Source organism: Phoca vitulina, unplaced genomic scaffold (assembly GCF_004348235.1).
Source record: "Phoca vitulina isolate PV1807 unplaced genomic scaffold, GSC_HSeal_1.0 scaffold1, whole genome shotgun sequence".
Lineage (NCBI taxonomy): Eukaryota > Metazoa > Chordata > Mammalia > Carnivora > Phocidae > Phoca > Phoca vitulina.
This window is the reverse complement of record NW_022589704.1, coordinates 26,725,484-26,741,146: the sequence shown is the minus strand read 5'-3', so window position 1 is coordinate 26,741,146 and position 15,663 is coordinate 26,725,484. Positions and strand designations below refer to the sequence as shown.

General features: G+C 38.1%; 1 protein-coding gene across 20 annotated transcripts in view; it reads left to right on the top strand.

Moving 5' to 3' along the window:
* MAP2 (microtubule associated protein 2) overlaps positions 1 to 15,663 on the top strand; it is a 280,028-nt gene that overhangs the window by 235,704 nt on the left and 28,661 nt on the right. For 6 of the 20 annotated variants that reach the window (XM_032403335.1, XM_032403344.1, XM_032403354.1 and 3 more), the window contains 5 exons: positions 1,218 to 1,463; positions 3,220 to 6,957; positions 7,154 to 7,360; positions 7,531 to 7,665; positions 10,554 to 10,615. In XM_032403335.1, coding sequence (XP_032259226.1) covers positions 1,218 to 1,463; positions 3,220 to 6,957; positions 7,154 to 7,360; positions 7,531 to 7,665; positions 10,554 to 10,615 — 4,388 coding nt within the window. Of the gene's footprint in view, positions 1 to 1,217; positions 1,464 to 3,219; positions 6,958 to 7,153; positions 7,361 to 7,530; positions 7,666 to 10,553; positions 10,616 to 15,121; positions 15,293 to 15,663 lie in introns of all 20 variants that reach the window. The other 14 variants (XM_032403430.1, XM_032403363.1, XM_032403423.1 and 11 more) reach the window with 10 other exon arrangements.

Genomic DNA, 15,663 nt, shown 5'->3' with positions numbered 1-15,663 from the left:
CCATTTAAACAATGTTTCATAAGAATTTCATCCGAATCTTTCATTTGTAGAACTATAAAACAGCTTATATTTACCCTGTAATTTCTTAAGCAATAAAATGGGACTCATTGTACTGGCATTTGAAAGTGCAAATGAGAAGCAAATGAACACAATAAATCATGGCCTTCATAGGTGTGCTTTTTATATTTTAATTGTAAGCATTTTTCCATATGATATACATCTTTTGGGAAGATATTTTGGCAGTTTGACTGTCGTTCAGTTATCTTGGTGGTTTGGTTTTGAATTGCAGAAACAAGACTTTACAGGTAACGTGCACATTGTCTTATTCAGGATCAAGGGCAACTATACATGAACTACATTATTGGTATTACAAGGGTGTAAGCAATATGGTAACAGTTGTATCCCCAAGGTGGACTTTTCTAAATGCTAAGATTCCATTTTACCTGGACCTTGCTTTTCAAAATAGTTTGCTTACTCCTTGAAATTTTTTACATTCTCCCATATCATATAATGCAATGAAGGTAAAATAAATTGAGTTAGGAAGTCTTTTGCCTTAAAAATATTGCATAAATTATATTAAAATGTAATTTAATACTTTAAATACTTGAGACTTTGGCCTTTACATATTAAATAAGATAGTGTTGATGGATTCCGTGATAAAGCTGTTAGGGGAGTTGATGGTTATTATGTTGAGGCTGGGTGTTTTTTATTCCCCAAGATTCTTTACTGAAGTTTGCATGTTTTTAATAAAGTAATCAGAAATTCGTACGTAGGGGCTTACTGCATTGGAGAAAACAGCCCCTGTCTAGCAAACGTAAAGATTTTTTTAGTCCATCAATGCATCTGTCTTTTCATAACCATCTGTTATCCAAAAGCACCATCTCTTCTTTCCAGCAAGCTCCCTACGTGTGTGCAACTTACTGCCATTTCCACTAAGGGGAATAGAGCAATAAAACCCTTTCAGCTCTCAAGTTTTCAAATAGATAGCCTTTTAACGAGACTTTAAAAGGCATCATTATTAGCAGATTATATATATATAATCATTACCCAAGCAATACATAATGCACGTTGCATTCGAATATTAATCTGCTCATCCAAATGGTAAAATAAGGTTCTGGCGAGGTTGATGTAATGGAGCTGAAAGTGTTCCATGAGTAATATTTCTGCCATTGTGTGTATTCTGTGGTCATGATGTCAACATCTTTTTCATCCCTAAGAAGAAGAAACGCTAGAGGGAACAGTGGCTGAGGAAGAGACACCTGCCACTCTTCCTGGGAAAGAGTGCGGGGCTGCCAAGGCCTCAGACCAACCCCAGGGCCTCAGTGAGGGCCACACAGAGTCTAGTGCGGAGGCCCACATAGCTCCTGAAGAGAGTGCCCCAGCAGGGGCCCTGCAGGAGAAAAGTGTAAAAGAGGTCACCGAGGTGTCTCCAGAAGTAACAGTCCCTTCCTCTGCTGGGGAAGGTGTGTCTTTCCTAGGATTTGCATGTGTTTTGTTGCAAATGATCTCTCCAGCAGCTTACGGACCTGATGCCTTTCCAATGCTATTCCATGGCTTGGTCTTCTCATGATCCCGAGACCGATGTTGTAGGTTTAATGAGCAGAGTGTGGCTTGCACAGTTGCTGTGTGGCAGCTAGGTTTTCCACTGCTGCAGCTGATTCTTGGTTTTACTTTGCCATGATACAATATGCTTTGCAGCCAGGCTGACGATGCTGTGTGAGCTTTTTGTCCGCCCGCCCTGCCCCCCATCTTCAAGTGTTTGCCAGCCACATTGCTAATACATGTATATTTTTATTTTTATTTTTGGGACAGCGATTCATATGCTTTTCTTTCAAACCGTAGAGTTGGATTTTGGCACATAGAGGCTTAAATGGTAGAATTGTTTTTGTTTGCAACCGCAGTGTGCTATATTTTTTATGCTTTGATGAATACTGGTTTGGTTTCCTTAAAAGCTCCTGCCGATGCTTCTCATATCATTTCCTCTCCATGGCAGCCAACGTCTTTGACCATCACCGTATCTCTTGAGTTTTTATTCATCTAACCTCTATTAGATAAAGTTCATAAAGTATTTCTTTTCTATTGTTACAACAGGACACACAAGTACATAAGTATTGATGATCCATATGCTTGCTCTTCGAGCCATGACTGAATTTTATTATTTTTCCCCAAATCTTTTCCAGATAGTTACATTTAGCCCTAATGACCACAATGAAATACCTGTGACCTTAGAACACAAGTGAGACTCTGAAACCTTTCCGGTTGGTGAACAAACGAAAATAAAGAAAGAGCCATTTAATTTCTGTGAAGCATCTCTAAAGCCACTACTTAGTGCCTCACTGTCTGTCATATTCCAGGGAATGAGGTCATGACCAGGGAGAGAAAGATATGATAATAATTGGCTCTTTTTAAAATTTTTATTCACATGACATCCCAGTATTTTTTTTAAGATTTTATTTATTTATTTGACATCCCAGGATTAATAATATAATTCAGATTTTCTTAACATCTGTCATAAGGTTAACTAATGATTAGGAATTAAAAATTTTGAATTTGTGATAGAAACCACCTTGTCATATCATTTAAAGTTAATAGCAAATATTTATTTATATTCCTGAAATTTAATCTCAGAAGACGCCTTAAAAATTATGTCAGTAACTTCTTAATGTTCAAAAACTTGGTCCTGGCATTTATAAATCAATTAACTTGATTTTAACATAATACTTATTATGAATGAATTGCCCTTCCGCCCATGGCCTGCCAGTTCATTTTTAAATGAGAACACAAGTGAAAAAGTTCAGTAGACATTCATCCATTTTTCATATTTAGCCCTTAATGTATTTTTGTACCCTAGTATTACTGACTTATTCAATATTCTTTAATTTATCATTTTTGTCTGCAAAAGGCACATGAAATTTTCTACTACAATACACATTACATGGTATTTAGGAGAGCCCAAACAAAGGAGAAAAGAGTATTCAAAATACACAATGCCTGTATGCATTAATTCGCAACGGGAGTCCCTTTCCGCAGTAGTACAAATATATCTCAGTCCTGACATTTTCATATTGATTTTTAAATGGGTAGCATGCTTGCATGTTCCATAGTTTTGTTTTGTTTTCTTACCCTACCATTCATTTGTCATTTCAAAATATAATTTTAAGCTTACTGCCTGAAAGCACTTGCCTATTATTTGTTTAAAAATCAACCCAATTACTTCAGGTTTACTTCCAGCCTTGAAGATGGAGTTCCATGATCAACAGGACTTGACTCCCTCTCCAGCTGAGCCATTAGACAAGAAGGACAAGGAGTCAGAGGAACAAAGTAAGCCTGGTGAAGACCTTAAACATGCTGCCTTAGTTTCTCAGCCTGAGACAACTAAAATTTCCCCTGACAAAAAGGACATGCAAGGCCCAGAGGAAGAAAAAGCACCTCCCACTCTGTTTGGGCATACTCTTGGTGCCGGGCTAGAAGACACGAAACAGAAGACAGAACCAAGCCCCGTGGTGCCTGGTATTGGCTTCTCTGCAGAGCCCCCAGCTCCAAAAGAGCAAAAGGACTGGTTCATCGAAATGCCAACGGAAGCCAAAAAGGATGAGTGGGGTTTAGCTGCTCCCATCTCGCCTGGCCCTCTAACCCCCATGAAGGGAAAAGATGTCCTTGAGGATATCCCCAGATGGGAGGGGAAACAGTTTGATTCTCCCATGCCCAGTCCCTTTCAGGCTGGCAGCTTCACTCTTCCTTTAGATGTCATGAAGAATGAAATAGTTGCAGAAGCATCGCCCTTTGCCCCTGCCCTATTACAACCAGATGACAAAAAATCTCTGGAAGAAACCAGTGGCCCAGCAACTGCCAAAGATAGTTTTAAAGCTGAAGAGCCCCATGAGGATAAACCTGACAAAATGGCAGAAGCGCCAGCCCCAGAGGCATTCACCTTACCCAAAGATGCCCACATTCCGACTGTGGAAGAATGTGTCCCAGAGAAAGTTTTGGGAGAGGAGAAAGGGGCAATAAAGCAAGAGAGTGCACAGAAAAAAGAGCAGGAAGTGACACTTACTGAAAAGGAATCTCCACTAAAGCTTGAAGAAAAGACAACCATTTCTGACAAAGAAGCCGTGCCAAAAGAGAGTGAGCCCCCGAAACTGACAGATGGAGAAACAGGCATAATTCAGCCCTGCATGGAGCACACCCTCTCAAAAGAAGAGCAGAAAGTCCAAGAGCCTACCACAGAGCCATTAAAACAGGACTCATTCCCTGTCAGTGTGGAACAAGCAGTGACAGACTCAGCCGTGACCTCTAAGACACTGGAGAAAGTCATGACCGAACCAGTGGCAGTAAGTGAAAAGAGGGCAGTCCAGGACCTTTTTGAAGAAAAAGTTGCAGACAAAGATATTAAGATGGAAGGGGTTGGGCCTGCAACATCAGCGGAGCTTGACATGCCGTTTTATGAAGATAAGTCAGGAATGTCCAAGTATTTTGAAACATCCGCCTTGAAAGAAGAAGTGACAAAAAGCATCCAGCCAGGCAGTGATTACTATGAACTCAGTGACACCAGAGAAAGTGTCCAAGAGCCTTTTGATACCCTATCTCCCGTGTGTAAAAACGGAGACAAGGGACTTGAGGCGGGTAAAGAACCCCAGCCCAGTGCTCCAGCACAAGAAACAGGGTACAGCACTCTTGCACAGAGTTATCCATCTGATTTACCTGAAGAACCTAGTTCTCCTCAAGAAAGGATGTTTACTATTGACCCAAAAGTGTATGGGGAGAAGCGGGATCTCCACAGTAAGAATAAGGATGACTTGACGCTAAGCAGGAGTTTAGGACTTGGTGGGAGGTCTGCAATAGAACAGCGAAGCATGTCAATCAATTTGCCCATGTCTTGCCTGGATTCCATAGCCCTTGGATTTAACTTTGGTCGGGGACATGATCTCTCTCCTCTGGCTTCTGATATTCTAACCAACACTAGTGGAAGTATGGATGAAGGGGATGATTACCTTCCAGCCACAACACCTGCACTGGAGAAAGCCCCCTCTTTCCCAGTAGAAAGCAAAGAGGAAGACCAGACAGAGGGAGGAAAAGCTGCTGGAGAGGAAAGTACTCAAGTCGAGACCTCGTGTGAGTCACCTTTCTTAGCCAAAGATTACTACAAAAATGGTACTGTCATGGCCCCTGACCTGCCGGAAATGCTAGATCTGGCAGGCACAAGGTCAAGATTAGCTTCCGTGGGTGCAGATGCTGAGGTTGCCAGGAGGAAGTCAGTCCCATCAGAGACTGTGTTCGAGGAGAGTAGTACCGGCTTGCCCCCTGTCACCGATGAAAACCACGTCATTGTTAAAACAGACAGTCAGCTTGAGGACCTGGGTTACTGTGTGTTCAATAAATACACAGTCCCACTCCCATCACCCGTTCAAGACAGTGAGAATTTGTCAGGGGAGAGCGGTTCCTTTTATGAAGGCACAGAAGATAAAATGCGAAGAGATCTAGCCACAGACCTGTCCTTGATTGAAGTAAAATTGGCAGCTGCCGGAAGAGTCAAAGATGAGTTCGGTGCTGAGAAAGAAGTACCGCCGCATATCTCTGGTGACAAATCGGGACTGGGTAGGGAGTTTGATCAGGAGAGGAAAGCTAATGATAAGCTGGATACTGTTCTGGAAAAGAGTGAAGAACATGCTGATGCAAAAGAACACGCCAAGGCAACAGAAGAGGCCAGTGATGAAGTTGAAACATTTGGCTTAGGAGTAACCTACGAGCACATTCCCACCAAAGAACTGACCGTTTCAAAAGACACATCACCTCCCATGGCCGAGAAAGCTGAGAAAGGTCTTAGTTCAGTGCCAGAAGTAGCTGAGGTCGAACCATCCAAAAAAGCTGAACCAGAACTGGATTTTGTTGCAATGAAAGCTGACCAGGGTCAACTAGATGTGAAAATCAGTGACTTTGGACAGATGGCCGCAGGGCTGGCGGTAGACGCTGGAAAGGCAACAGAGCTTAAGCTCGAGGCTACTCAAGATCTCCCCCCCTCATCTGGAGCACCTCAGGAGGAAGACACGTTTATGAGTGTTGAGGCTGGCCACATGAAAGAAGGCACTAAAGTCAGTGAGATGGAAATCAAGGAGAAGGTGGCCAAGCCTGACTTGGTGCACCAGGAGGCTGTAGACAAGGAAGAGTCCTACGAGTCCAGTGGTGAGCATGAGAGCCTCACCATGGAGTCCTTGAAAGCCGATGAGGGCAAGAAGGAAACATCCCCAGAATCCTCTCTAATTCAAGATGAGATTGCCATCAAATTGTCAGTGGAAATACCTTGTGCACCTGCTGTCTTGGAGGCTGATTTAGTCCCAGATGAGAGAGCTGATGTCCAGATGGAATTTATTCAGCAGCCGAAAGAAGAAAGCAAAGAAACCCCAGATATCTCTGTCACACCCTCCGATGTCGCAGAGCCATTGCCTGAAGCCACCAGGGCTGAACCGGCAGAGGCTCAGAGTGAGGAAGAAGAGATAGAAGCCCGGGGAGAATATGATAAACTGCTCTTCCGCTCCGACACCCTTCAGATTACCGACCTGGGCGTCCCAGGTGTCAGGGAGGAATTTGTGGAGACCTGCCCTGGTGAGCACAAAGGAGTGATCGAGTCTGTTGTGACCATCGAGGATGACTTTATCACTGTGGTGCAAACCACAACGGATGAAGGGGAGTCAGGTTCCCACAGCGTGCGTTTTGCAGCCCTGGAGCAGCCTGAGGTGGAGAGGAGACCGTCCCCCCACGCTGAAGAAGAGCTCGAAGTAGAAGAGGCAGCTGAAGCCCAGGCGGAACACAAGGATGGCTCCCCGGAGGCTCCCGCTTCCCCTGAGAGAGAAGAGGTTGCACTCTCAGAATATAAGACGGAAACCTATGACGATTACAAAGACGAGACCACCATTGATGACTCCATCATGGATGCTGACAGCCTCTGGGTGGACACTCAAGGTGTGCATTATTTTTTTTTAATTTTCTACTTCCAAATAAAATCCAATAACCTAATGGATTTCTTTTTCGTTTTAAACTTGGTTAAATGTCCCTTTATCTCTATTTTGCATTTTGTTAAATATATGAAGGATTTTGTACATTTGTTACTAATGTTTTCATTGTTGTTGTTGTTGTCATGGTTTGCTTTGATCCGCAGATGATGATAGGAGCATCATGACAGAACAGTTAGAAACTATTCCTAAAGAGGAGAAAGCTGAAAAGGAAGCTCGGAGACCATCTCTTGAGAAACATAGAAAAGAAAAGCCTTTTAAAACCGGGAGAGGCAGAATTTCCACTCCTGAAAGAAAAATAGCTAAAAAGGAACCTAGCACAGTCTCCAGAGATGAAGTGAGAAGGAAAAAAGGTTCATTTCACAATAACTTCTTTAAAAATGTTTTTGAATTCATTATTACTCTTTTGTAGAAGAAACTTCCTAACAGTGGTAACTAATTATTTATGAAATTTCGTTCGGTTTTGCTCCAACTGTTTATTTTCTCCTGATGGTATGCTTTTTTGTGTTTTCTTTATTCGTAGCAGTTTATAAGAAGGCTGAACTTGCTAAAAAAACAGAAGTTCAGGCCCACTCTCCCTCCAGGAAATTCATTTTAAAACCTGCTATCAAATATACTAGACCAACTCATCTCTCCTGTGTTAAGCGGAAAACCACAGGTGACTCTTCAGTTCTGCAATGTGGCTGGCAAACATAGACATGTCTTTTTTTTTTTATCTCATTCCTGTAGCAGCTTCTTCATTTTGTTTTTCTTCCGAGAATCTTAGCAGTCATGAACAATTTCGCTATTAAGTGTCTTGTATCATTCTTCTTTTTTTTTTTCCCCTCCCTGCAGAAGAGGTCATGACCATCTGTTTCTTTGTCATGCTCAGACTTAGCAGTGATTTTATCTTGGCATTGTGCTAGTGTCACGTTCTGGGGATTCCTCTTTTCATTCTGTGTGTTTGGTTAGACGATGACGATGAATATAACCGTGGTATGCATTCTCATTATTTTGCTTATTTATCTCTCTCATGCTTAAACCCATACTATATTTGTCCTATTTTCTACGTGGTTACTGCCAAATCTGTTACTGATGTTAATGAATTTGCCAAGAATGGGTAGTGATTTCAAGATTGAAAATGAAAAGCAAATCTGGGGTAAAATTGTGATTGCAAAATTACTTTGCTTCAGATGAAAGAAAAAAAAAAGGAAAGGAAATTGCCTGCTCATCCCATCAGATTTCATTCCTCGTATCCAAAATTAGCAAGGCTTTCAATTCACTGTACTACATCTCTTCACTGACACTTTGTCACTGGGATTTTCTTAAATGTGTTGGATTCAAACTGCTAATTTTTCTATGTAATTTAGAATTCAGAATTCCCGGATAAAACACCTTCATTTCTTATAACTTAGGTGTATTCCTATGTTGCTACCTTCTTATTTTTCTGTCTTCTTCAAATATACTTGTTTTTAACTCCTTAAAAAAGCAGTGAAATGAAGGAGCAAAACTTATTATAAATCACAATAAAAGCTCATACAAATATCTATAATGCAAACTCTATTCCTAAATTTCGGTGCAAAGTATTCATGTTAAATGTATAATTATCCTAGGATAATCTTAATTTGCAATACATTTTATTTTAGCATTTATTAGGTAGCACACTTGCAGGCTACAAAATTAGGTATCAGATTGCTAAGTCAGAAAGGAATATTTACCTTTACATTGTATACTAGAAGTGCCTTTAGATAGGGGTAAAAAAAAAAAGGTGCCTTTATATAAACCTTCTGATGACTTTAACGATTAAGAGCAGCATTAACCTTTGTAAGAAAAAGAAAATCAAGGTAATTGATGGTTTTATGATAGTCAATAAAATTCTAAGTATTTTGTATCTGTGTTCTTCATATGAGAATCATCTCATGAGCTTTCCTCCAAGAACTAATCTTTAAGGCAGTATTTGAAACTGGAAAGCTCATAAATTATATAGAAGCCTTGATGATAAAAGTTCAGGCTGAAGAATGTTTCTCAGTTAGAAATTAATATGACATCTCCAACTCTTATATCACATCTTAATTCATTTGCATTAAACTTGGAATTTTACTTCTAGTTAGAAAAATGTGTGGACAGGCAGACTCTCTTGGTTTGGGCATAAAAATCCTGTATCATGTATAAGAGGATGAAAAATATATCAGGATTATGGAATTTTGGAGGAAACATCAAATGGTTTGGTGAAGTGCCTGACATGTCATTGGTATTCAATTTGCCACACTGATAGTGAACTGCCTTTTCAACTCATTCATTAAAGAAAATTTGAGATCTTTGGACTAATTAAGATCTTCCCTTAATCTGTTCAAATATTAAGATACTCAAGCAGAAAGCATGTATCAAACATGGATGTCACGGGCTTGAAGCAAACTCTATGTCACAGAAATTTAAGAAATATTACAGAAATATTAGGAAAGCGTCATTTGCACTGCTTCTTTTTAAAAAAATCATTCCAGAATCTGTGAATAATCTTACTAGCCAGTCCTAAGTAGCATATAGCATTCTGTAGACAGTTATACTTGTGTTAGAGCTGCATGCGACATAAGAAACCTTTTTGAAACTGATCCAGAGTGCTTATAAGCAGAAGCTTTCTCCCCCGCCCTGGCGTTTTCTCTCTTCTGAAAGAAAATTAAGGAGGAGGTAACTCCGCAAGCTTGTGCCTTTCATTTTCTAAGCACAATTTTTAAATAGGGATGGTTTTCCCAAAACACAAAGGATTGTTTTCAATCATAAGAGATATTCAAGTCAAGTCAGGTAAGTCATCAACAGAAAATGTGCTGGAGATAGTGGAGTTTAAAACTGAAGCCAGAGGTATAAAACAGCAACAAGAAAAACAACAGTAACAGATGTGGTAATAATTTCATACAGGAAGTGCATGTGTAAAACATGTTCTGTATTACTGAACTTAAAATTCCTCTCGTGTTTTCTTTCTTTGACAAACTATTTTTCTTCTCATGTGGTGCGTTTCACGTCAAACAAGTGTGTCATTCCTATTGTGAAATGAAGGGGTGCAGAGGGAAAGGGGTTGGCTGATCATGATAGTTTGGAATATGAAATATAGAAATATCTGTATGTACGCCATTGGCTACAAAAAGAGGGCTTGGGAATCTCCCTGAACACTCTTTAATGTCATGCCAACCCTAGAAACCAATCACTTCCCCCTTTTCTTAAATTCTGCAGCATTGGATGGTTGTTCTGTGACTTTCATGCTAAAGGATCTATGCTCGTGGAGTAACAGTATTTAAAGGTACCTTGGTAACCAATAGGAAATTATTTGGTGTGCTTACCTATGCTTTGGTAAACACTGGGTTATGTTAATTAGCACACACTATAGTGGGAGCCACATGCTAGAATGTTCTTACTCAGGTTTCTTCAGTTACTGAATTCGAATCTCAAAATAAGCAAAGTTTTGCTTTGCATTCGTCTGTTGACACAATTGAGTGTCCAAAAGATATTGAAAAATGCATTTGTGTGGTTGTTAAGCCACTAAGTTTGGGGTTGTTTGTATCTTCTTTTTGACAGCAACAGGTGGTGAATCAACTCAGGCTTCCAGTGTATTTAAACAGGCAAAGGACAAAGTCTCTGTGAGTAAAATAATTTTTTCCTTGCTCTTCACTTGAAGTTCCTTTCGGTATTGGTGGCAACATCTCAATAAGTTTAGATATAAGTTAGACTTCAGATGTTTACTCTTAAATGTCATTTTAAATTATTCACTCACCCAGAATGATTCTTGGTAGCATTCGGGTATGTCTCAATGTCTTCTGGAATGACATGTGATAGCAGTTGGTGAGGGCAGAGCTGGGATGAAGGCTGCCTTTTTTCTTTTTAGTAAAATGGAAACAAACAGCACGATAATCTGGCAAAAATAGGGGAGCTCAATTTATTTACTTTTCATAGAATCGAGATAAATCATTATAATCAACATTAAACTGTTTGATAATACATTTCATTATTGTTACTACAAAATAAGAATATGAGAAAATTAAACAATGTGGGTGAGCAAATACAAGTAAAAATGTATCATAATCCCTTTACCTAAAGAAAACTACAGTTACCATTTTGATGTAAAATCTTTATTTTTTTCTACTCAATTATAGCTGTAATAACTTAAATGGAAACACTGCATCAGTTTTTTAATTAAACAGTAAACAGATTTCCTGTCGTTAAACATTCTTGTACATCACTTTAATGACTACACTGCATTCTGTTTTATTTATTTATAGTGATATACTTGATCAATTCCCTATTATTTGACTTTTAAACTATTTTTATTGCCATATTAACAATATTACTGTAGAAATCTTTTTGGCTTAATCTCTGGATGCATCCATATGCTTTTCCTTAGGATAATTTCCTAGTAGTGAAACTATTGTTTTAAGAAGAAAGTCCACATTTAAAGTTTTTGCTACACATTGTCAAGTTGTCCTCCAGAAAGGTTCTACTGACTTATATGTCCCCCCAGCTGTATATAAGAGTACCCATGTTCATTATTATTACTAGATATTCCTATGCTTTTTCTATATTTGCCAAGTTAATGGAGATAAAATGTTTTAATTTGGTTGCATTAATGATACTTAACTTCTTCATGTATATAAATCATTCGTATTTCTTTTTTTAATTTTACTTTTTATTTGATTAACCATTATTTTTTAAGCTTCCAAAAGACCAGAGCCAATGTGAAGTATTTTACTCCTTTCTGACTGAAAGAAAAAAAAATTAAAAGACTACTAAGAGTGGTGCCTGGCTGGCTCAGTTGGATCAATTCTTGAACTCGGGGTCATGAGTTTGAGCCCCACATTGGGAATAGAGATTACTTCAAAATAAAATCTGTTAAAAAAAAAGGACTACTAAAAAATTCCTAAAATTACAATAAATAGCTTGAATGATGTTAACTAGTAGTGCATCACAACGTTCTGGGGTTTAGACATCATATAATATGTAAATCACAACTCTTTGTTTAGCATTCTAAAAACTAGTAAGATTTTAATGCCAGTGGTACAGGCACTCTGGAAAACAGTATGGAGTTTCCTCAAAAAGTTGAAAATAGAGCTACCCTACGACCTGACAATTGCACTACTGGCTCTCTACCCCAAAGATACAAATGTAGTGATCCGAAGGGGCACCTGCACCCCAATGTTTATAGCAGCAATGTCCACAATAGCCAAACTATGGAAAGAGCCCAGATGTCCATCGATAGATGAATGGAGAAAGAAGATGTGGTATATATATACAATGAAATGTTACTCAGCCATCAGAAAAATGAAATCTTGCCATTTCCAACAACGTGGATGGAACTAGAGGGTATTAGGCTAAGTGAAATAAGTCAATCAGAGAAAAACAAATATATGATTTCACTCATATGTGGAATTTAAGAAACAAAACAGAGGAGCATAAGGGAAAGGAAGGAAAAATAAAACAAGACAAAATCAGAGAGGGAGACAAACCATAAGAGACTCTTAAAAATAGGAAATAAACTGAGGGCTGCTGGAGGGGAAAGAGGTGGGGGAATGGGGTAACTGGGTGATAGACATTAAGGAGGGCATGTGATGTAATGAGCACTAGGTGTTATAATGAATCACTGAACTCTACCTCTGAAACTAATAATATACTATATGTTAATTGAATTTAAATTAAAAAAATAAAAGGATTGAGAAAAATAAATAAAAACTAGTATGATTTTAGACTTCCATTTTTTATTGTGAAAAATAGAAATTCATTTCCAATGACAGCCAAACTTTTTATATCATTTTGAACCTAAGGGACTTCATGTGAATTTTAAAAATTGATTTTTATATAATGTTTTCAGACATATTCCTGAATTATATGGCAAGCCATAGAATCCATGTATTGCTTTGGTAAATACCGGGCTTGAGGATACTGTAACTTCAAGATTTCTATCTCTTTACCTTTTATTTCTGATGGGGAACCAGTGAGTTGTGGTGGTTAAGGGCAGGGCTATGAAGCAGACCAGGTCCAGGTCTTGAACATTTATTAGCTATATGATCTTTTTCTCCCTATGTCTTAATTTTCCAAAAATAAAGGGAGGAATAAAAATTCCTGTATCCTAAGTTAGTTGTGAAAATTAAATATGGTTAATTATAAAACCATCTAGTGCCTAGAGCATAGTATTTATTCAATAAACGGTGATAGTTGTTGTTGTTATTATTTGAAAGGTAGAAGTCTTTAGGAGCAGATATAGAAAGTAAGTCAGCTTTCTCCCATTAAAAAAAGCATTTTTATAATGGACATTGTTCAGAAAATCTTTTTTTTGAACTTCTAATTTTTTGGCTTTTAATTCCAGTTAGTTAACATACCGTGTAATATTAGGTTCAGGTGTACAATATAGTGATCCTACACTTCTATCCAACACCCAGTGCTCATCATGACAAGGGTACTTCTTAATCCCCCTCACCTATTTAACCCATCCCCCCCCCCACCTCCCCTCTGGTAAACATCAGTTTGTTCTCTATAGTTAAGAGTCGGCTTCTTGTTTCTCTCTCTCTCTCCCTCTCCTTTTCTCTCCCTTTTGTTCATTTGTTTTGCTTGTTTGTTTGAAAAATATTTAGGAAATTTTCAAGTCCCTTGGTCTTCAAGTAACTCAGTGTGAATTGGTGTACAACACCAACACTGAGGAAAGAAACCATATACATCTTCTGACACAAAGCTAATGTTTTTTTCCTTATAAATGCCCATCTCACCTTTCTGAAGAAGAGAGATTAGGCCACCAGTCTTTCTAACTTCTTCTCATTTAACAATTTTTTCTCCCCTCATAACCTCATCTTCTCCCTAAAAATTTCCTAAAACCCCAAGACCAACTCTTACTTACCTGTGACTTTCAGTACATCCATCAGAACAATTCTTTCTGATTTTTCAATTGATCTTTGTTGTGAACCTGACCTATAATCATTCATTTCATTTGTTGTGTATTTGTTTTGTTTTGTTTTGTTTTTGTTTTGAGCCAGTTGTCTCTCTTAATTTGAGGTAATCCAATTATTCCATTTTTCTCTTTCCTGTATCACTTTTGAAATTTGCTATTCTGTGGGTAGCATCAATCAGAAAAGAAGGACTTGGGTCGACCCAGGCACACTGCCCACTCAAGATGCTGGGTCTATAAAACAAGAAGTGATACGTGCAGTCTGTTATTGTGTCTGCCCCGGTTAAAGTGCCTATGGAGCTTAAAACTTGAGATAAAGCTGTCAGTTTCAACTTCCATTTTTGTAACAGCTAAATCATATTAATTATTGAAGACAAAATCTCCTTGGCTTCATCACACCTTTCCTATTTTTAACAAAGTCCCCCATGAGACGTGTGGCATGCCAGCCTAAGCTTCCTCCAAAAGCCGTACATCCAACCCACTGATTTTCACTTGCCAAATATCTCTCTGGGGACTATCGACACCTGGAAATTAAGCCCTGTGGTTTAAAGAGATTGTGGGCAATCTCTTTAATGCTAACTTTCACTTTTAGAATTTATAACACGTTATACAAATTGTGGTCTACGCATAACAATGGTATTAATTCTATGGTATAACTTGGCCCCCAGTAGGCATTTTACTCATAAAATGAACTAATTGTGTATAAAATCTGTAATTTTCTGATGAAGTCAATGTAGATATATGAAAATACATTTTCTCAACTTTAAGAAAGTATTTTCCATTATGAGGACTTAAATATGCCTTGTTCTAAAGTTCTTGAAATGTGATCAAGATATTGATTATAAATACACCTTCAAGATTCTATTTATTAAAGGAACAATTCCAACTGACTCTCAAGACATTTTCCGAATACGGTATCATTGGGAGACTTATGGATTAACCAGACCTTATATGTAGAACTCATGAAGAATATTTTTATCTATATTGTCATATATGAGTACTCTTAAGTGAGTTCCAGTTAAAAATGAGTTGATCAATGAAAATCTCTTGTTCTCACATTAAATATACATTTCTATCATTGATTATAACCATTTATCATGTGGTCTTATTAAAAGTAGGCGTTTAATTTCTTATATGTTTATACATTTTTTTAATTTTCCTTTGACTTCATAGTTCGGTTTATTTTGTGATTTTGTTTGTTTTCTTTCATGGCTAGAATTCTACCTTGTCAAAGATTCCTGCCTTACAGGGTAGCTCAAAGTCCCCAAGATGCAGCTCTGCTTGCCCTAGTACGTCTCAAAGGGCTTCATTTTCTGACAGGTTTTCAATACAGCCCACCTCAGCAGGCTCCACAGACCGTTTGCCATACTCAGAATCAGGGAACAAGGTAAGGCAGCAGGTCAACCGGAGGTTCAGAAAAGAATATAATTTCGGAGGTTATAAGACACGATTCAGTAAATATATAAAAAACAAAGACTAAACTCTAAAATATTTGACATATAAACAATAGGCCCTCTTAAACACAAATAAAAGTCTCAATAGTTATTAATAGTTAACCAGTAAAAAAAAAAGTCTCTAGGTAGACTGTTCCTTATTAATTTATTACTTATTTATTTGGTATCTTGTAAAATTTCAAATACAAACCAATAAAGTAAAATGTACTATATAAAATATTACACTTAATATATATAATAAATATATGTTACTCGTAGTATATAATAATATATAATATTGTATCATCTAAGAATGGCAAATTAT